Source organism: Mastomys coucha, unplaced genomic scaffold, assembly GCF_008632895.1.
Source record: "Mastomys coucha isolate ucsf_1 unplaced genomic scaffold, UCSF_Mcou_1 pScaffold11, whole genome shotgun sequence".
Lineage (NCBI taxonomy): Eukaryota > Metazoa > Chordata > Mammalia > Rodentia > Muridae > Mastomys > Mastomys coucha.
This window is the reverse complement of record NW_022196893.1, coordinates 3,967,662-3,989,570: the sequence shown is the minus strand read 5'-3', so window position 1 is coordinate 3,989,570 and position 21,909 is coordinate 3,967,662. Positions and strand designations below refer to the sequence as shown.

Genomic DNA, 21,909 nt, shown 5'->3' with positions numbered 1-21,909 from the left:
AAGTAATATGGGTTGGAGGCAAGTACCTTTACTTGCTGAGCCATATTGTCAGCCCTCAGTGTCTTATTTCTATTTCAGCCTCAGATGTACACATTCCACATTTCAAGTCTCTGCCCCTTCAGGACAGTACATCATCTCTTAACACATGTTCTTATCAAAGTTAACAGTGAGTAATTGGATAGTAAACAATAACAGTATTGGCATTTTCTTGTTTTGTTTTGTTTTGTTTTTTATTAGATATTTTCTTTATTTACATTTCAAATGTTATCCCCTTTCCTGGTTTCCCCCTCCAAAAAAAAAAACAAAAAACAACCTTATTCCCTCCCTCTCCCCCTGCTCACCAACCTACCCTCTCCCGTTTCCTGGCCCAGGCATTCCTCTACATTGGGGCATAGAGCTTTCACAGGACCAAGGGCCTTTCCTCTCATTGATGACTGACTAGGCTATCCTCTGCTACATATACGACTGGAGCCATGAATCCCACCATGTGTACTCTTTGCTTGGTGGTTTAGTCCCTGGGAGCTCTGGGGGTACTGGTTAGTTCATATTGTTGTTCCAATATTGGCATTTTCTATATAATATACCTGTATAAAGTTATTCAGTTTTTATAGTCACCTAACCTGTACAGTTAGGACATGTTCTGAATCCTTGTGTTTAATTTTTTGGGGCCATGTGTGCCTTAGAATTCATTGTGATTTTTTTTTTTTTTTAACTAGAAAACTAGTGTATGGTACAGTTATTATTCTTAATTCTCCATTAAACTCCCAGATTCAACCAATAATATTTCTACACAAAATATAAATACATTTACAGAGAAATAAGAATAAAATGTCTTCCATACAGTCAGGTCAGTCAGATTTTACTGCTGTATTACATGCATTTAAACTTAAAAAAAAGATGTAAGTTTAGATCTTAGGAGTAAGACTTGTGTCTCCTCACAGAGGTGAGGTACAGATGCAGAGCATTAGGTGTGTCAGCACCGGGGTCCTACACTCCAGGGCTTGCTGCGTGTTCATTGTGGAGCTGGGATTTACTGTCTTGAGCTGTTAGGCCCCTCATCACATGGATTTGTACTTTATATTCCTTTAGAGAAAAAGTATCCTGTACTTTCAGGATCCTCAATTAGTTAAGGCAGATCTAGATTTTAAGAGTGCCACAGAAGCCGGGCAGTGGTGGTGCACGCCTTTAATCCCAGCACTTAGGAGGCAGAGGCAGGCAGATTTCTGAGTTCAAGGCCAGCCTGGTTTACAGAGTGAGTTCCAGGACAGCCAGGGCTACACAGAGAAACCCTGTCTTGAAAAACCAAAAATAAAAATTAAAAAAGAAAAAAGAATACACCAATTGTTGCTTGCCTTATGTCTTAAGCTTTTTTTATCCAGAAAAACTTCCCTACCATGCACATACACACATTTGTTGCATTTTTAAAAATGAAATTATTTGAATTGCTGATAGGTTTCAGTGCAGGTATGCTATTATGGCTCTACTAGACAGATTTGCTGTGGATACCTAGTTAGCCTGCCAACAACGTCAAAAGAAAACAGGAGCCTCTGTGCCCCTTGTGGTGCGGGGGGAGACATCAGAGTCCAGACAATGTGTGAACTTAGTCTTAAAAGAGAAGCTGGAATTTGCAGAGCAAACGGGCAACAGGAAATACATTCCAGGCACTGGGAAGAGCGTGGGTATTGACGTGGGGTCATGGGACTAGTTTAGCCAGATGTGACCCAAGCTAGTGTCCTGAGGGAGTTGGGGAATTCTCAACAGAAGGCTCAGAGATTCCTGTATTCTACAGGCTTACTTTTTCTTTGAGATTATTTTCATACACTGCATCTCATCCTGAAATACATCTGGTAAAGTCTAACTCATGCTCTGTACAGGATGTCTCCAGCCTCCAGGTAGCTCAAAGTGTATGCGTGGCACATGCCCACACCCCTGACTATAATGTCCACCTTGAAGAGTCTCCATCTGTATGTAGCAGCAAAGGCCTGCTGGAGTGGAGAGTCTTCACAGTTCAATTCTAATTTATCATATGTAGTTCTATGATCTCTGAGGAGACTGTCTCTACAGAGCCTCACCTGTCTTAGTTCCCCTTGGCACTGAGCTCCCACTTTGTGCATTTCTGCGTGGTATACTCTGTTGTTAGTTAGGACTTTAGCTGCTGCTGTTATTGCTGCTCAATAATTTTCCAAGCTAGCCTTCTGTTTACTCAGTGTGTAGCTTAGGAGGTCCTAAGGCTGCAACTCTTCTCCCGCAGATTAACTGAGATCACAGGCCCATGCTGACTTGCTCAGCTTTCCTTCTTTCTTCTCCAGTCACCCTTAGCTTTTCTAGATGCACAACTGAGGGGTTTGGTTTTGTTTTAATTTTTTTTCTTTTAAAATTGGGCTGGGGATGCATCTCAGTGATAAATGCTTGATTGGCATGTGTAAAATGCTGGGTCTAGCCCCCAGTATAGGGAAGGAAGAAAAAAAATCACACACCTATAATCCTAGTACTTAGCAAGGTGAGGCAGTGTTGCCATGAGTTCCTGGCCAACTGGAGGGAGCTATAATGTGAGACCCAATTCCAAACCTTGTGTTTTCTTTATTCGTTTTCAGTTCTTGTTATACTATTTGTTTTTCTCCTGAAAAATTGTCTGCTTGTGCCTTTTGTTCTGTGCCTGCTTTTATTTAAAAATATATTCTCCGTGAAACATGATTGTATGTATTCAACATTCTACTCATATGTAGAAGCTTTGGAAAGGCTTACCAAGTCCAGTGGACGCATCTTAGAGGCTTGATTGCCTTCTGCAACAAATCCCTCCATGCCTAAGCTACTGGCTGGGTTGGGCTTTTGTACTAGTTCATTCAGAGTTTTGATTTACACTCATGAACTGAGTGATGATATTCTCGTGCAGGTGTTTCCAAAGCAGTCTCCTCCTCTCGCCCCCATCTCCCTCCTCCCCACTCCTCTTGGCTGTTTTCTTAACACATCAAAAGTTGCCAGATCCTGAACTAACCGTTACCTTTCTCTATGGTTTTCGTGTCATTTCATTTCCCTTATACACTTAGCCTTGAAAAGCTGAGGTGTTGTTCCTTTTTTACTTTCTCCCACATTCACTGAGATCAGATCCTCTTGGTTCTGAGTCCTGCCTTCCTCACACCTTCGCTGATCTTGTCAGGCTCTTCACAGGCCATGCAGTCTCAGCATATACTAATGAGTAACTCTGCATAACAGTAAGCCAGATGCATTGAGGAGAGAGACAAACTAATGAAGCAGTGGACAGAGAAGGAGAAGTTAAGTGCTTTGAAAAGAATCTGAAAAGGAGATTGAGCCCCAAAGAACAGGTGCAGAACCCCAGGATGAATATGTAGGGTGGGGCACAGAGTGGACACTGTCCCATTCTAATTTGGTTTAAAAACAAACAAACAACACCAAAGTATCTCCTGCCACTTGCTGTCTTCAGAGTGCTGGCTGCAGTTGCATTCATTTCCATGTATAGCCTGTGAAGGAGGAGGCAGACAAACCTGAGGGCTTCCCGCTTGAGCTACATGTGGGTGATGGAGAGAAGCTGTTAAGATGAGTAACAAGCTCTACTGGCCTATTTAAATCACAATATAATGTTCTGTAAAATGTTCTCTTTCTATGTGTTTTCCCTGCTAGACTGAAGTTTCCTGGGACAAGAATCTGTCCATTTCATCCCATCCAGGCCCTATGTTTAGCATAGAAAGTGCCGGGCACTGTAGTCAGTAAACAGTGCTTCTCTCATGCATTTTTTTTGTCAGATTGTTGTTGAAAGATTGTCATGTGTCTGGGCACAGATACCCTCTGGAGGGCCATTGTGTGTACGCACCTGCCCATAAGCAGAAATGCATGTGAGAGTGGAAGAGTGTGGTGATGTGTCTGAGTAGGGAAGAACTGTCTGTCTACAGAGGGCCCCTCCGATCTGCTTTCATTTGCATGTGTCTTTGGGCTCCTGCACCAGAGCCATGTACCTTCTTGGAGTACATTGCATCTATGCCCAATCCCTGAATACCTGCAACTGCTAAACCAGAGGCACTAGTGAGAGTTTATAGCAACTTTAAAGAGACCATGCTAAAAGAGAGTACTGGAGCTGCCCTCTGTTGGATCATCAAGGTTCTAGCAGCCTGATTGTAGTATGTTTCTCTCAAAGTGCTGTGTCTGCAGAAAAGGAGGTTCTTATCAAGTTTGTAGACCATTATAGATCAATACTCTTATGAAGTAAAAATCAATAGAAAAATGACATTTCTAACAAAATATACAAGCCCAATTTCCTTTCTTTCAAATGTTTTTATGTGTGCATGTGTATTTGCACTATATATATGTAGATAACTTTGAAAAGTTGGTTCTCTCCTTCCATGATGGAACTTGGGGGACCCGAACTCAGGTTCAGGTTGGTCACAGTAAGCCCTTTCACTGTTGAGCTGTCTCACTGACCCAGGCCTCCACATAAGCTCTGGCAGCTTAAAAAAAATTCCTAGCCGGGCGGTGGTGGCGCACGCCTTTAATCCCAGCACTTGGGAGGCAGAGGCAGGCGGATTTCTGAGTTCGAGGCCAGCCTGGTCTACAGAGTGAGTTCCAGGACAGCCAGGGCTATACAGAGAAACCCTGTCTCGAAAAAAAACAAAACAAAACAAAAAAAAAATTCCTGTCCAAATTTCTGTGAAAGCTTTTGAAGACATCCACTGTGTCCTTGTGGTGAACTAGGCAGCGTTTGTGGGCTGCACTCTTCCCTATTATGAGCAGGTAGAGTCTGTTACCTGAAAGGTGACCAGTTCTATTCATAGTACTGTTTGAATTATTTCCCACTAGATCACAGTAACTGTTCTTGGAAGACTTAGATCTTCAGAACTCCTACTAGGTTTCGAAGTAGCTGCTGTTACCTGCTACTGTCATACACTGAGTCATTTACCAATTGCTCGGGTGGGTCAGAGGTCTTTTGTCAAATCATGGTCCCGCACAGGATAATTTTGAGGACAACAGCTCCTGCCTGAGGTCACATGCCCTCTTGACAGCAAGTGCCCCTGTTCTATGGTGTCCCATCTCTTGTCCCCAGCTCAAGATTGTGGCCTTACTTAGATGGCCTGTGCATGTGGATCACTACTATGATTGCTACTGGACTCCTTTGCCAGGGCTGCTAGAGCTGTAGTCTGATGAGAAACCTTGTTTTCCTCTGAGCACTGCTTAAAAATAGTGACTAGGCTTTTTATTACTGTACGATCAGTATTGTACTAAAAAAAGGGACTTTTTATGGTTTAAAATGTGGAAGCCCTGTCTACATAAAGCCTACTCTGTGTTCCTCTCACACAGTGGATCCAGTCAATCCTACTGAAAGAAAACCAATGAGGGAACTAGGGAATAGTAGCAAAGGGCTGCCTGCCAGAGAATAGGCTACTGTGGCAGCCCTTACCCCTCCCTTACAGGCTTCCAGGGAGAAAGGTCTCTGCATTAAAAACCTCAGGCATTTTCTGGCAGCATGAGCCTTGAGCTGTCTGACTGACCAAGGCTTCCTTATAAACTCTGGCATCCTAAAAAAAAAAAAAAAATGTCTGTCCAAGTTTCTATGAAAGCTTCTGAAGATATCCATGATGTCCCCTTGTGGTGAACTGGGCAGCGTTTGTGAGCTGCACTCCTCCCTACTGTGAGCACATAGACTCTGTTACCTGCAAGGTGACCGGTTCTATTCATAGGACTGTCCAGATTATTTTGTTTGGCCAGATTTTAAGCTGTTTGTTGCTGCATCCCTTGATCCCGATTCAATGCCCACAGGTGGGAAGCAACAAATGAAAACAGTGCAAGACCCCAAAAATGCACAGCAGATCCCCTTCCAGCCATAAGAAGCCACTCTGGCCGGGCGGTTGGTGGCGCACGCCTTTAATCCCAGCACTTGGGAGGCAGAGGCAGGCGGATTTCTGAGTTCGAGGCCAGCCTGGTCTACAGAGTGAGTTCCAGGACAGCCAAGGCTACACAGAGAAACCCTGCCCCCCCCAAAAAAAACAAATTTAAACAAACAAACAAAAAAAAATGTAGGGCCTTAGCCAGAAAATTAAGAAGGGGCACACAAAATACCTCAGTGGATAAAGGCAGTAGATAACAGATCTGTCAAGCTGAGCTTGATCCCTGAAACCCCACATGGTTTAAGGAGAAAATCAACTCTTGCAGGCTGTCCTCTGACCTCCTCTTACACACCATAGTATGTGCATATGCACATGTACACTCACACATACATGCTAAATAAATAGGTAATTAAAGTTACTTAATATTTACAAAATAAAGATAGGAAATCATTTGAGATCACCTAAAGATTGATGCTGTGAGCTAAGCATAAGCTCACTGGTAGAGCACATACCTAACATGTTCATGAATCTCAGTTACATTACCAACACTGAAAGAAACAATGGTGGGCTTACCATCTCAGATCCAAGAAGTAATTACCACTTGGGAACACAGACAGCACAGTGACACTGAGATGATGCTGGCAACAGGCAAGAAGGCCAGCTCAAAGCTGGTACTATAGAGGGGTTGGGGCTGCAAATAAGTCAGTAACATCCACATATTAATGAAATTATTTTGGCCTTTGTTTTAATCTTCAGAAACCTGATGTGAGGCTCTCTCGAGGCAGCATCGACAGGGAGGACGGGAGTTTTCAGGCTCTGGTAAGTCCTTGCCTGCACTGTCTTCAGAATTGGTCTCATATTCTGTATTGGAGCCTTCCACATTTTATTGAAAGACATCAAGGTATACTGATATTCATGATATAGGTAGAATGGGCTTTCTTTAAAGCACAAGAATGTTATCTAAGATTGTCAAAATATGCCATGTTCTACATTTTCAGAGATGCAGTTTACTGTCCTGTTACTGATACAGATTTTTAGCTGTGAAGCTGTACTCTGTCTGCTATAAGAATTAAAGTAACAGCTACACACAGTTGTTAAAGATGGACTTAAACTGCCTCTTGCCTTCAAGTCCTGGGATGACAATGCTGGACATGATTACAAATTTCCCCATAGTCATTTAAAACTTGTTCAAGCAAGATGTCTTTCTTCTAGGTTTTAGGGCAGAAATACCTAAATTGTCTCTAAACAGCTATCCCTTAAAACAGAATCCATGCAACTGACTATAAGCTCTATTCTACATATATGTACCTTGTTAGATGATTCCAGAATGCTCTGAGAACAGATACCTTCAAACTGTGTGTGAATTTTACTGCTGGACCTGTGAGTACAGCACAGCCCACAGACACTGTTGTTAAAAGTCTGTTTACCTTGGCCATGTCTTGGGGGCTATTCTCATACAGGCTACCTGGATGTTCCCAGGCAAAGTGTTGGATTTCCTCCACGTGTGCTCCATGTGTCCACTGTCTCTTTTCACTTTGCTGTCATCCACGTAGGGCAAAGATCTCTTTTTTACCCACAGCAAGAGTAAAACGGAGGCTCAGTAGTTGTCCTACCATGTAGTAAGTGGATGGCATGTGAAATAAAAAGCACCATGCAAAGCAAGTTCCTGGAGAGTCATTCTTCACACTTTGTTCCCTGAAGAGTGATAGAGTACTCACTGCTTCACATGCAGGAGGTCCTGGGTTGGTTCCCTAGAAACACTAAAAATTAAAGGATTTTTCTGGGCTGGAGAGATGGCCCAGCAGTTAGAAACACTGGCTGCTCTTCCATAGGTCCTGTGTTCAATCCCCAGGGACCACATGGTAGCTCACAACCATCTCTAATGGGATTGCCCTCTTCTGGTATGTCCAAAGACAGCTACAGTTTACTCATATACAGTAAATAAATACATCTTTTTTAAAAGCAAAGAAAAGAAAAAGAGGGTTTTTTCCAGGTATGGTGACACATACCTGTAGACTCAGATACACTTGGACACACACACTTTAAAACTTTTTAGTCAGCCGGGCGGTGGTGGCACACGCCTTTAATCCCAGCATTTGGGAGGCAGAGGCAGGCAGATTTCTGAGTTCGAGGCCAGCCTGGTCTACAGAGTGATTTCCAGGACAGCCAGGGCTATACAGAGAAACCCTGTCTTGAAAAAAAAGAAAAAAGAAAAAAAAAAACTTTTTAATCCTTACTTTAAAAAAAAAGATGCTGAGGCTGGAGAATCAGTTAAGTTTAGGATTTCCTACCCTGCCTGGGCAACATAGCAGAGTCTAAAAACCAACCATACCAGTTACTTTGTGTTGTGTTAAAACACCATGACCAAGGCAGTTTATGGAAGAAAAAGTTTATTTAAGCCAGGTAGTGGTGGCACATGCCTTTAATCCCAGCACTTGGGAGGCAGAGGCAGATGAATTTCTGAGTTCAAGGCCAGCCTGGTCTACAGAGTGAGTTCTAGGACAGCCACGGCTATACAGAGAAACTCTGTCTCGAAAAAAAAAAAAAAAAAAAAAGTTTATTTAAGGCTTATGGTTGCAGAGTGTTGGAGTGCATCACGATAGGGAAGCATGGAGACTGCCTCCAGTGACACGCTTCTTCCAGCAAGGCTAAACCTTCCAAACAGTGCCACCCACTGGGGCCCAAAGTGTTCAGACATCCCCACCCAGCAGGGAGATGTGCAGTCAAACAACTACACTAACAATTTAAGTCATTTAGATATTCAGTAAATGATTTTTTTTAGAAAATCAAGGTAAGTAGCATGTTAAAAAGAACAACTAATTCTGAGACATGGGTGTGAAACAGTTTTGATGGCAGGGCAGAGCAGGGATTAATCTTGAGTAGAAGTAGTTTTTGTTGTTGTCTTTTTGATTTATTTTGTTTTTTTCAAAGGGCATCTCTCTAAGCTATCATACACTTGCCTCAAACTAGTTGTGTAGCCAGAAATGACCTTAGATGCCAAGTGCTAGGATTATATAAGCATATGTCACCATAGTTGATATGGTACTGGGGAATTATGCTACCAACTGGGATATGTCCCTAGCTGTGAAATAGTCTTGTGTGTGCTACTCTGTGGCTCCAGTATTTTAAAGAAGTGCTCATTCCAGTTAAAAATAAAGCAGTATACAAACAACTATGTGTATATTTATGTATATGTACATATGTGTATATATAGCCTAATAAGAGCTTCCACTTTGAACCTGGAGAGATAGCTCAGCGGTTACTGCTCTTCCAGAGCTCCTGATTTTAATTCCCAGCAACCATATGGTGGCTCACATCCATCTGTAATGGGATCAGATACCCTCTTCTGGTGTGTCTTTAGACAGCTACAGTGTACTCATATTTAAAAAGAAATTAAATTGGATTCAGGGATCTCTCTGTCCTCACTATTCTTCTTTCTCTCTTATCTAGTGATAGGGGTGAAACTGGTGAATAAAGGGTGGGATAAAGAACCCACAAAGTAGCAAAGGCCAGCTACGGTGGCATGTACCTATCATCCTAGGTCTTGGGAGGTAAAGATAGGAGGGTCATGTTCAAAAGAGCCTAGACTACATATAAAAAGACCCTGCTATCACAGATAAAAGCATACATTTACCCAGTTTTAGGCAGTACAGCTGAAGAAGGGCTTGTCTCGGGTAGAACTGCCTTTTAATCCATCCATGGACTTAGCCAGTTGGTGCTACCATTGACTTAATCCTAGCACTCAGGAGGCAGAGGCAGGTGGATCCCTTGAATTCAAGGCTAGCCTGGTCTACAGAGCAAGTTTCAGGCCAGCCAGAAACCCTGACTCTATACCCCCAGCAAAAAAAGATTCAGGACTGTCTGTGAATTGGCTTTCCTCACTGGCCTGTGCAGTGGCTTAGATAACACTGGTTCCTCATAACACAGTGCCTCAGGGCCAATGACTCTAGGTGCCTCTGGGACATATAGTAACCAGTATGACCAGGTGATCTCCTACTATAATTGTTCTGACTGTATCTTTACCAGGATCTAAGTGATAAGCTAGAGGAGAGGTGGATCCCAAGCAGCCAGCAGGATGAGCATAGACTATGAAGTCCTGTGAGCTGTGAGAACTTGAGACTACTGTATTCAATCCCAGGGTATCTTAATGTCTTAATTAGGGTTTCTATTTGCAGCGACAAAGCACCAAAAAGCTAGGGAAGGAAAGGATTCATTTGGCTTACACTTCTATATTTCTGTTGATCATCGAGGGAAGTCAGGACAGAAACTCAAAATAGGGCAGGAACCTGGAAGCAGGAGTTAATGCAGAGGCCCTTGAGGGGTGCTGCTTGCAGGCCTGCTTCCTTTGGCTTGTTCAGCCTGCCGCCTTATAGAACTTAGGGTCACCGACCCAGGGAATGGACTTTGTCCTTTGCCGTCAATCTAATTAAGAAAATTGCTTGCAGCAGGGCAGTGGTGGTGCATGCCGTTAATCCCAGCATTTGGGAGGCAGAGGCAGGCAGATTTCTGAGTTCGAGGACAGCCAGGGCTACTCAGAGAAACCCTGCCTCGAAAAACCAAAAAGGAAAAAAAAAAAAGAAAACTGCTTGCAGTTGGATTTTATGGAGGCATTTCCTCAATTGAGGTTTCCTCTGTTCAGATAACTCTAACTAGTGTGTCAGGTTGACATAGACTAGCAACACACTTAGATACATTGGTTACTTTCCTAATCACACCCAACTGAGGCTGTCAGGCATCTGGAGACTCCAGCAGAGAATTCAAGATAAAGAAGAATAGGGAAAGGGGAGAGGTGGACTGCTACATCTGACACAGAGCAGTAGTCTGAACTTTTCTTCTTCCACAGACTGGAAACCAACACATCTATCAGCCTGTGGGGAAACCAGGTAAGTGAGAAAGTACATTGTGTGGGAGGAAGTACCTGTGATTTGACAAGGGTAGGATTTAAGTGGAATGCCCTGTTATGTTCAGTTTTCCTCTGCACACAAGTTTGGTGTTCACATTAGATCTTTACCTAGAGTACTAGAAAGCTGAACTTACAGAAGCTCCTTCTTAGAACGTGAGCCTCCTGTATGCTGTACCAATGCTGTAATGATGGGGCTGGGTAACCTAGAAACCTGCTCACTAATGTGTGATGGAACCCTTTTGATTTTCCAGATCCTGCAGCTCCACCAAAGAAACCACCTCGCCCTGGAGCACCTGGCCACCTAAGCAACCTGTCCAGCATCAGCAGCCCTGCAGACAGCTACAATGAGGGTGTCAAGGTGAGTATCTATGCCTGTGCAATATAGTCTGTTCCCAGTTGGTGGAGTCACTGAGTCCTCAGCTCATGTTGTGGTTAGAGATGTTGACAAGAAGACTATAGGAACTGGGCAGTGGTGGCGCACGCCTTTAATCCCAGCACTTGGGAGGCAGAGGCAGGCGGATTTCTGAGTTTGAGGCCAGCCTGGTCTACAGAGTGAATTCTGGATTTAGCAGAACATCCTGTGTTCTGAACCTCTTAAGATTCAGAAAAGTATTGATTGTACTCTTTCCTGAATGGACTCTCTAAGCATGCTAGACATGAGGGACTGTTATCTGCACATACTTATAAATATGGCTTTGTGGAAAATGCATTTTCCTCAGCTTACACTTGTGTTCATGCTGAAGCCTTCCTCAACCTAAGGGCAGTGTTTGACTTATACATTTCAGCAAGCTTCCTCTTGGAGGGATTTCTCAGTATTCTTCCCTAGGGTTGTGTCACTGTCTAGCTCTCCTGGATCTCTTTGTCCCAAGGACAGAAAGGAAGTATCCACCTACCTTGCCACCCCACTGCTGTCCAGTACTCAAAGCTGGGACCTCTTTATTTCCCACTTAGAGTGGCAGGATACCTCTTCTTGTGTTCTGTTTTTCAACCTGTTACACATTATTTTTCATTTTAATAACTCTAGAATACAGATGGAATTTGTTTCTTAGTGGTTTAATTTTTTGTTTTTGTTCTTTTTGTTTGCTTGCTTTGCTTTTTTTAGTGAGGGGCTGAGTGTAGGTCATTTAGTAAGGTGCTTGCTGTACAACCATGAGGACCTGAGTTCAGTCTCCAGAACCCAGTTCAAAAAAATTAGGTGTGGTAGCACATGTCCAAAATCTCAGCAGTGGGGAAGCAGAGACATCAGATCCTTGGGCTTCACTGGCCATTTACACCAGCACAATCAGTAAACCTTAGGTTTTTTAGACACTGTCTAAAAACAAGATAGATGAACATGGTGGCACTCACCTTTAATTCCAGTACTCTAGAGTCAGAGGCAGCAGATCTCTGATCGCAGCCTAGTCTACAAAGTGAGTTCCAGGCCAGCCAAAGCTATAAAGCTATCTCAAAACAAGATGAGTAGGTCCTGAGGATCCACAGCTAGATTGACCTTTGGCTTCTGTGCATGTGAGTGCAGTCATGCAGATGTACAAAATGAGGCATCATTGATGTAGCACTCAGGAAACAAACAGGAAGAGTTCAAGGCCAGCCTGGGCTCTGTAACATGATTCTGTCTTAAAAAAAAAAGTGCAGGGTGTAATGGATGGCATCTTAAATCTGATGAGGATGGATATTTATTTAGTGCTGCCTCTGCTACTTGTAGTGATAGAGCTCCATATTTTTTATCCTCACTGTGTCAGCCTCACAAGGTTGGTAGTGGTCACGTTTCTTATATTAGATAACTATGGTTCACAGAAGTGGAGCAGTTTATTCATGATCACTTAGAGCCAGTGGTGAAGCAGCATGCCATTGTCCAAGGACCCTGGACTACACACTGAAAGTGGCCTCTTCTAGAGTGATGTGATGTCATCTCAGAGCACACAGCTTCACCATGCTAGTTGGTCTATGGCTCTGAGGGCATCATTGGCATGTGCGTTCATAAGGTAACAAGAGCAGCAGGGATTCACTGTGGCACAGACTAGCCATACAGTAAGTTATGCTGATTAAACACAGTTGGACTAAGGTACCCTGCCAAGGGAGTTGGGCCTCAGACATAGAGCAGTGAACTGTTCTCAGAAGCCACAGAGCAGATCTTTAAACTGTCTTGTGTTATGATGAACTAAAAATCCTGAAATCTGAAATCCTGACAGTCCCTTTTACTCAGTAGTTTATGATGAGAGTAACATCATGAATTATACCTGAGGATGCCCTTAATATATGATATTACATGAGAAGAAATCTTGTGAATGAAATAGACTTACTTCATCTAGGCAAAGTTCATGTATATATCTTTTTTCATTATCTGGTTAGTACAGGTAGTTAAACTCATCCTAAAAATATATATATATATATATTGGGCCAGGCATGGTGGCGCATACCTTTAATCCCAGCACTTGGCAGGCGGATTTCTGAGTTCAAAGCCAGCCTGGTCTACAGAGTGAGTTCCAGGACAGCCAGGGCTATACAGAGAAACCCTGTCTCGAAAAAAACAAACAAACAAAAAAAACCAAATGTTTGCCTTGAGTATGTGTAACTTAAATCATTTACCCAAATAACATTTAGCCAGAAATAGCTTCCAGTTTTCTTTGTGGCTTTACTTTGCATAGTTCTATTGTTTCCTAGTGTTCACACTAGGCAGGCACTGAGCTCATGTGACTTATTTTCCTTTCTCTGGGTTTTAAGTAGCATAGGAATTGGCTGTCTCGGGAGGGGACATAGTTTTTAACTCCCAGCCCAGGAGTTTCTAAGTAATCAAAACTCTGGACAATAAAAAACCTATAATAGATGTTTCTCCCAGCAAGCTCTGACTTCTGGTATATCACTCTGAAGGGTCCTGGAGGCATCATGACGGTGCCTTCCTATGACTGGTTGATCAAAGGGTAGCATGCAAAAGAAGAAAAAGCTTTCAGAAGCTTAAACTAAGTTTGCATTGGCCTACTGGAACTACACAGAGTTATTTCATATCTTGATGTAATGCTCCTTAGATATCCCCTCCAAGAAGCCCACCCACCTTCCTGTGCTGGTACAGTAAACACATGCCTGTGAAGAGACAGGTTATGATCATCAGTGCCCAGGAATTCTCTGGATGTTTGCACCTCTAAACTCAAGGCTCTCTGGGGCTTATGGTAGCTTTTAGACAGCTCTGTAGGTAGCAGGCTGTTACATTTCCCATGCCAGTCTATTCATAGTAAGATAGCTAGGGGTTGAACTGAGGAGATAAAATACCAAAGCCACCCAATTTCAGAACAAAAATGCCAGCCTGATTTACACCAATAATCCCAGTGTTTTGAGATGTTGAGACAGGATGGATCAAGAGTTTTGAGACTTTCCTGGATTATATAATAAATCCCATCTTTAAAAGATTTAAAAACATATATATACAAAACAACAACAAATATGTGAGGAGAGTTAAAAATAAGCTTGTGAGGTCTTTAGACATAGCCCCTAGCCATAAATCTATCTTACACAGTGTGGCTAAACACTGCCTAAGATTTAAGGACTCAAAGGCTGAGAAACTGTGTGCAGTGACTGAGGGTGGAGTGGTTTCTCCCTAATCTCCTAGAAGTCAGATGGAAGATTGCACATGCCCTTCTCCTTGCTCACAAAGAGCCTTGCTCTCTAGACTCTTGCACGACTGCCCATTGCCACTCACAGGCTTTGCATGCTGCCCTCATTCATCTCATGGGAACGAATGTTGCATGGCAGAGCTCTGGTAATGTGCTATGCAAAGAACCAATAGCAGGCACAGGCACTTCTGACAGCCAGTGAGCAGAGAGCACACAGCAGGCTTGTAGCTAGTGCCCAGATGTTCTGCTCATGTGTTATATGGGAGTTTTCTGCTGCCTTATTAATATTGTTTTTCTTTTTTCCCTTTCTCTGATAAATTCCTTTAACTTTTCCTCACCTTCTGTTCGACAATAGCCGTGGAGGGTAAGCACATCATATCTGTGTGTCTGTCTGGCTCGCTTTATCACAATCCAGTTCTCTGCATGTGACTCTGGACTACCATGTGGATAGCCCTGTGGAAAGGCACACTTGCTTTGTTTGTCACCTCTCATGACTGACAGATGCCAAAGAGTATTTGTAGTTTCCAGAGACTGGTACATAACCAACTTTGCAGTGAAATTAGACATAACTGTCTGTTCCAGTATGCCTGACCAAGGCATCCAGAAATCTGGTGTAGCCTGAGGGCCATAACAGACCTGTAATTTGATAGCTGTTATACAGTTTAATCTTTGTAAAACACACATACAGCTTGAATTTTGAAACCCTACTTAGCCTTTCTTAGGAGCTCTGTGTCATTCTGCCCTCAGCACTTAGGATACAATAGGTAGTGTCTGTGGCATCCCTCTGTACAGGTCCTAGGCACATGTTTACATCTGAGGCTTCAGATACTCATCCTCATTACTACTTGAGCCAAGCCCTGCCCGCCTTGGTTTATCCAACTGTCAGCATAGAACTGGCAGGAGGTCACTTCTCTGCCACTTGAACATGAGAAGCTTTATACAAGCAAATGGTGTCTGCCTAAAGCAGATGCTTGTGAGTCCACATTTATCATCATGAAAAGAGCACTTTGCTGTTGATGTGTGAAGGCAGCAGAGCTGAGCAGAACCTACAACCAGCATTGATGCTAAGTGTTTGATCACTCAGTGGTGCAGTGGTAGCTTTCCCTAAAATTGGATAAATCCTTGGTTATAAATTCTGTGGGTTGTTTCCCTTGAGAATGACTCGGGAGTCTGGGATGCTTAATTGCTTCTTTGAATGTCAAGATGTTAGTACATATCCTTGTTTCTCAATTCCTTTAACTGAGCTCAAAGTTAGAAAACATCACTGCCTCGTGTGTTGTCCCTTGGATGACTTGCTTAATTGTCATCCTCAAACTGAACTATGTCCTAAATAAACAAGAAAATCTTATTAACTTCTGTAACTGCTTTGATCTCTTTTAAAGACCCTCTAACATAATTGTGGTGATACCTCTGTCCTGGAGAGCAGGAATTGACCAGCTTCTGTTTTATCAGCTTCAGCCCCAGGAAATCAGTCCCCCTCCCACTGCCAACCTTGACCGGTCCAATGACAAAGTATATGAAAACGTGACAGGCCTAGTGAAGGCTGTCATCGAGATGTCCAGCAAAATCCAGCCAGCTCCTCCAGAAGAGTACGTCCCTATGGTGAAGGTAAAATTCGGTCACTCTAGGGGAGGGGGGTGGCCTCTTTTCCCAGGGAAGCCAGAGCTGATGCTTTGGGTATAAAAGCACCAGATGTTGACAGTGTCACTGGGAAGCATCCAAAGGAATTGTCATAGCTCTCACTTGCTCCTGTCAGCAAGCACTAGGCTTCTTCCTTGAAACAGTAGAGTCTTCTTTTTTTTAAAGATTTATTTATTGTTATAAATAAGTACATTGTAGCTATCTTCAGATGCACCAGAAGAGGGCATCAGATCTCATTACGGGTGATTGTGAGCCACCATGTAGTTGCTGGGATTTGAACTCAGGACCTTCAGAAGAGCAGTCAGTGTTCTTACCTGCTGAGTCATCTCACCAGCCCCGAGTCTTCTAATTACTGTTGCTTTTAAGTTTAATGGAGTGCACCTTTAACCCCAGCACTTAGGAAGCAGAGGCAGGCCTGGTCTTCAAAGCGAGCTGCAGGACAGCCAGGGCTACACAGAGAGCGGGGCGAGAGGTGGTTGGGAATGAGCTGTGATAGTAGGCCTAGCATGGACAGAATTCTGGGCTTCATCCCTGTGTCCTACAAATAGCATGATAACACACACCTGCTGCCGTAACATCTGGAAAGAGAGGCAGGAAACTCATTTCTTAATAGTATCTCACAATATAGCTTAGTTTAGCTGGGTATGAACTCAACAGGTCCTTCTAATCCTTGCAAGTGTCAGGGTTATGGAAGTACAAGTATGAGCCACCATACTTGTGTGCTCATGCCTGGCTGACTATATGCTGGGGCATACTTCCCCTACTCTCCATCTCTTGCTTTCCTTCCTCCTCTCTTCTCTCAAACAGTGTTGCATATAACCCAGGCTAGCCTTAACTTTGAGCAGTTCTTCTTCCTCATCCTCAGAATTATTGAGATTACAGGAGGAGGCTACACCCAGGCCTTTTTGGATAGTTTTGAATGCATTGAAACTCAAAACATGCTCCCAAATGAGGCCCACATTGCTTCCAGGCAGGGAGAGCCTCTCTTAAGCCAAATTGAGTTCACAGGGAGGAGGGTGTGCCCTTTGTGAGGGTACCATAATCTGCCTGGAAGCTCAGTGGAGCAAAACAGAAAAGGGTTACTTTTTACATTGTTTATGGGAGCTTCTGATGTGAGTATCTGTCCTTGGGCATGAGAGCAAGGATAGTTAGATCTGAATCTTCAGGGACATGAACCTAGTAACATGCAACACTGGTCAGTACTCAAACACAGACAGATATGTGTTCCTTATGGTGGCTCATACCGATAATCTCAGTATTTGGGAAGCTGAAGCAGGAAAATTATGGTGGATTTAGGACCAGCCTTGACTGCAGAGTCATACCATGTCCAAAAGAAAAAGAAAATTTCCTTATAACTAGCAGAAAGGAAACAGTATAGTACATTCCTGAGAGAAAATTTCAGTATTAGCCTGACTCTTCATGTGTCCTAATCCAACTCTGGTTCTTGTCTTAGGAAGTTGGCCTGGCCCTGCGGACCTTACTGGCCACTGTGGATGAGACCATTCCTGTTCTTCCAGCCAGCACTCATCGAGAGGTAGGCCATAGTGCTGGGGGAAGGAGGTCATGCTAGAGGACAGCTTTGATGCTGGTCCAGTCAACAAGGAAAACAAGCTTGCTTTCAGAGATTTGAGCCTATGAGTGCCTGACTCCATTGTTTTGATACTGTAGAGAGGCAGGATGACATGATGAAACAACACATACCACTAAGAAGGAACTCTGGGTAATCACCTTCCTCCCACCAGGCCCCGCTTCTTCTTGACTCATAAGTCTCAGCATTTCTAGGTGCTGGTAATATTCCCTGTAGAGGAGATATAAAAGTCCTCTTAAATTAATGTGCCTCCAATTGCTTTAAGGACCCAAAATTCACCCAAGATGCCATCCCCTGGCAACAGTCACATGCAGCCCAAACTGACTACACTAAACTTATTTCTGATACTCCTGCTCCACTGGCCAGACTGCTGGATTATAGGCAGCTGCTAGCATGCCTGTCATTGGCCGGTCGCCTTTAGTGGTTTTGTCTCATTTGTATGACTTCTAAATAAAAGGAGTCACAACTCTTCCCCCACCTGTCCCCTCCCTCTTTCTACAGTAGCATTCACTGTTCTTCAACCTATCCTGCCTGGAGTTCTCATTTGCTTGGGTTTTTCTTTAATTAAAAAATCTAGTTTTACATTGTATGGTGTTTTGTCTGCATGTGTGCAGCACCCTTGGAGGCCAGAAGAGAGTGTTGGATCCCTTACCCTAGAACAGAAGTTAGAGATGGCTGTGAGCTGCCGAGTGGATGCTGAGACTGAGCACCCACATATGGAAGATCCCTCAGTGCTGTTAACTGCTGAGCCATCTTTTCAGCTCCTTGCTCTATACTCTGAAATTATATAAGACTTACTTTCAGACTTACAAAAATTGCAAGATTAGTAAAGAAAATTTTTTTGAGCATCCTTTGTTTGAAGTATAAGTGTCACACGCTGGTCAGCACCTCACCCACATCTGTTGTCCATTCACATGGGCCCCCTTAACCATGAATACCTGTGAGTCTTTCCTGATAACAGAGATGGCCTTCTGTGTACCTATCCTGTATGGAATTCATATGCTTAGCCCAGGAAGTGGCACTATTAGAAGGTTTGGCCCTGTTGGAATAGGTGTGCCCTTGTTGGAATAGGTAGTCACTGTGGGTGTGGGCTTTAAGACCCTCATCCTAGCTGCCTGGAAGCCAGTCTTCCACTAGCAGTCTTCAGATAAAAATATAGGACTCTTAGCTCCTCCTGCACCATGCCTGCCTAGATGCTGCCATGTTCCCACCTTGATGACACTGGACTGAAGCTGATAACCTCTGAAGCTATAAGCCAGCCCAATTAAATCTTGTCCTTGTAAGAGTTGCCTTGGTCATGGTGTCTGTTTATAGCAGTAAAACCCTAACTAAGACACCACCCTACAGCAATAAGCTCTGAGCCTCTGGTTGTTGTAAGCCCCTTCCCTGCTGGATGTGCTCAGGGCTCATTGCCTGTAGTGTAGGGGCAGGTTGGGTTGTTTGTTTCGAATGGTGTGGCCAACCCATCTCTGTGTAACCTCTGTTCATCTGAAAATTGTTTGGCTGCTTTCCTGGGTTTTTTTGGGTTTTGTTTGTTTGGTTTTTTGTTTTGTTTGTTTTCTCGAAACAGGATTTTTCTTTATAGCCCCAGCTGTCCTGGAACTCACTCTGTAGACCATGCAGGCCTCAAACTCAGAAATCCACCTGCCTCTGCCTCCCAAGCACTGGGATTAAAGGTGTTCACCACCCCTGCCCGGCTGCTTTTCTATTATATGGCATTGACTTCTGGAGTGTGGAAAGATTTATTTTTTTTTCTCTTTCTTTCCCTCATTTTTTTTCCTTAATTGATGTTACATACGTGTGTGCATTACTGTGTGTGTATTTGTGTGTGTTTGTATACCTAAATACATAAATATAACCTGCTCAATCTGTATAATGTTACTTGTGTGTATGTTTTCAGGGCTCACTAGTTGGTATTAAATAGTCAAAGAAATCCTGTCTCAAAAAAAAAAAAAAATTAACAGGAAGAGCTGTGAGCCTTGTAAGGCAACATGCACTCCAGCCCACCCAACAGAGGGTAACAAAATACAGAAAACATAGAAAGAGGGCTGGAGAGATGGCTCAGTGGTTTAGTGTACTGGCTGCTCTTGCAGAGGACCCTCATTCAGTTCCTAGCACCTGCATGCCAAATCACAACCAAATGTAACTAAGCTCTGTGACATCTGAAGCCCTCTTCTGGCCTTCTTAGTCACCTGTACACATGAGACATGCATACATATACATGCAGAAATTAAAGAAAAACCAAGAAAAGACCTAGAAAGAGGTCTTGATCTTGGTCCTTATCCTGTGTGACCCACTTCAGGTCACTTGGTATTACAGGTGTTCACATTAGAGTGTGCATGCTTAGACTTGATCATCTCAAGTTCTTCCTGTTACATTTTGTGTCTACAAAATGAGCTAAATTCTCAGCCACACACTGAGGTTAGAGTCCACAGCAAGTACAGTGTGCAGAAGAGTCAGTCATGGAGTCATGAGGGCTGGAAATGGAAAGGCGGCTAGCCACATGTATACATACATGCATGCACACAAGATACAGTGGTTGAATTTCCTAAGTGGACAGACAGATTGCACATCCTATTGAGATCTGTTCTTTTTTCCCCTCGCTGTGTAATTCTGACTGGACTAGAAGTTGTATAGACCAAGCTGACCTGGAACTCACAGACATCTGCCTACCTCTGCCTTTGGAGTGCTGGGATTAAAGGCATTGTCCACCATGCCCAGGTTATCCTATTACTTCTAAGGAAAGTTTCTTCAAGGGAAATAAATCTTTTTTTTTTTTTTTTATCTTGGAGGCCCAGAGACAGACTTAGGACCAGTGCCTGGGAGCCATTTTTCTGACCCTCTCTTGTCTTTCCAGATCGAGATGGCACAGAAGCTGCTGAACTCCGATTTGGGTGAGCTCATTAGCAAGATGAAGCTGGCACAGCAGTATGTCATGACCAGCCTGCAGCAGGAATACAAGAAGCAGATGCTGACAGCTGCTCATGCCCTGGCCGTGGATGCCAAGAATCTACTTGATGTTATTGATCAAGCAAGACTGAAAATGCTAGGGCAGACACGGCCACATTGAGCCCTGGCCATTGAGCATGGCTTTCTGTCCTTTGGGAGATCTTCTCTAGCATTCCACCAGCAGCGAGGAAGTAACCTTGTCCTCCGTCGACCGCACTCACAGCTCCAACTGAATGACAGCTAGCTGAAAGTCTCTCATGTATAAGCTTAACCACTTATACATGGTTTTGATTTTGTTATTTTTCTAAATAGTGTTCAGAAAACTCTGGATCCAAAATGTGGCATTTTTCTGAGAATGAAGATTATACATTAAGAAGCTTTTAAAATATACTTGGTATTCAAATTGGGATGTGTGCTCCTAGAAGTGGTAATTCATACTGACCATGACTTTGAGTTGGAAGAGAAGTGTCTGAGGAGGCAGGGCTCCCTGACCTTGGAGACTGGTTATCCTTCCTGCCAGAATTCCGATCAAGACTGAGTTGCAATATGCTAATCTCATTTATAGAGAGAGTGCATAAAAGCTATATTTTGAAGAATGAGTGGTTTCAAAAGAAAACTTCTGCCCTCCCTGTCTCCACCTTCTTTCCTGTGGATACTGAAGCATTGGGTTGCGAACTTTCTGTAGAACTGACAAAAACTTGTCTTTCTTCATCAAAATTCTGTGCCAGTTTTGTACCAGAGCACTCCCAACTGCATCAAGAAGTTCCAGGACCAGCCCTGTTCTCCATTTTTTATATAATTTATAAGAATAATTAAAGCCATGTTGACTCTTACAGCCACTGGAGCTAACTGATCTTCATTGTGTCTGTCTTCCCAGGGAGGACCCCGCAGGACAAACAGGGATGTGGTTTTCTTTAGATGTCCAGTTGTTATACCATGCATTCTGTTAGGTGATTTTGAGAGCATACCTTCCCTTTAGTTTGTTGGGGGATATAAATTATTCTCAGGAAGAATATAATAAATTGTACAGTTACTCTGACCTATTAAAAAGGTGGCGCCAGGAAAGGTTGCATTACAGTTGCCTTTATTTTTATGGGGGAGGGGATTCTTTCACATCATTTAAAATTGTTCAGGGAATCTGTGTGAAATGGTCACTTACAGGAGCTCTCACAAATCACTAGTCTCTTTCTTTTTCTTATATATAAATGGAGGATTCTACACAGACAATAGGTCTGCCTAACCTGACTTTCCATTCTGTCAGGGTCTTAGATGTTTCTTGTTTGATTTGATTTTATTTTTTTAAGGAGGTTTGGTTTTTGTTTATTTTAGTTGGGAGAGGGTTTGTTTGTTTGTTTGTTCTTATTTTTGTTTTTTGTTTTCCTGAGATAT

At 43.2% G+C, this 21,909-nt stretch overlaps 1 protein-coding gene across 23 annotated transcripts in view; it reads left to right on the top strand.

Moving 5' to 3' along the window:
• Ptk2 (protein tyrosine kinase 2) overlaps positions 1-21,585 on the top strand; it is a 223,869-nt gene extending 202,284 nt beyond the window's left edge. For 19 of the 23 annotated variants that reach the window (XM_031345669.1, XM_031345719.1, XM_031345722.1 and 16 more), the window contains 7 exons: positions 6,591-6,653; positions 10,678-10,717; positions 10,989-11,095; positions 14,698-14,706; positions 15,795-15,950; positions 17,437-17,517; positions 20,429-21,585. In XM_031345669.1, coding sequence (XP_031201529.1) covers positions 6,591-6,653; positions 10,678-10,717; positions 10,989-11,095; positions 14,698-14,706; positions 15,795-15,950; positions 17,437-17,517; positions 20,429-20,641 — 669 coding nt within the window. In that variant the 3' untranslated portion in view covers positions 20,642-21,585. The remainder of the gene's footprint in view (positions 1-6,590; positions 6,654-10,677; positions 10,718-10,988; positions 11,096-14,697; positions 14,707-15,794; positions 15,951-17,436; positions 17,518-20,428) is intronic. The other 4 variants (XM_031345721.1, XM_031345705.1, XM_031345696.1 and 1 more) reach the window with 1 other exon arrangement.
• Positions 21,586-21,909: the final 324 nt, after the last annotated feature.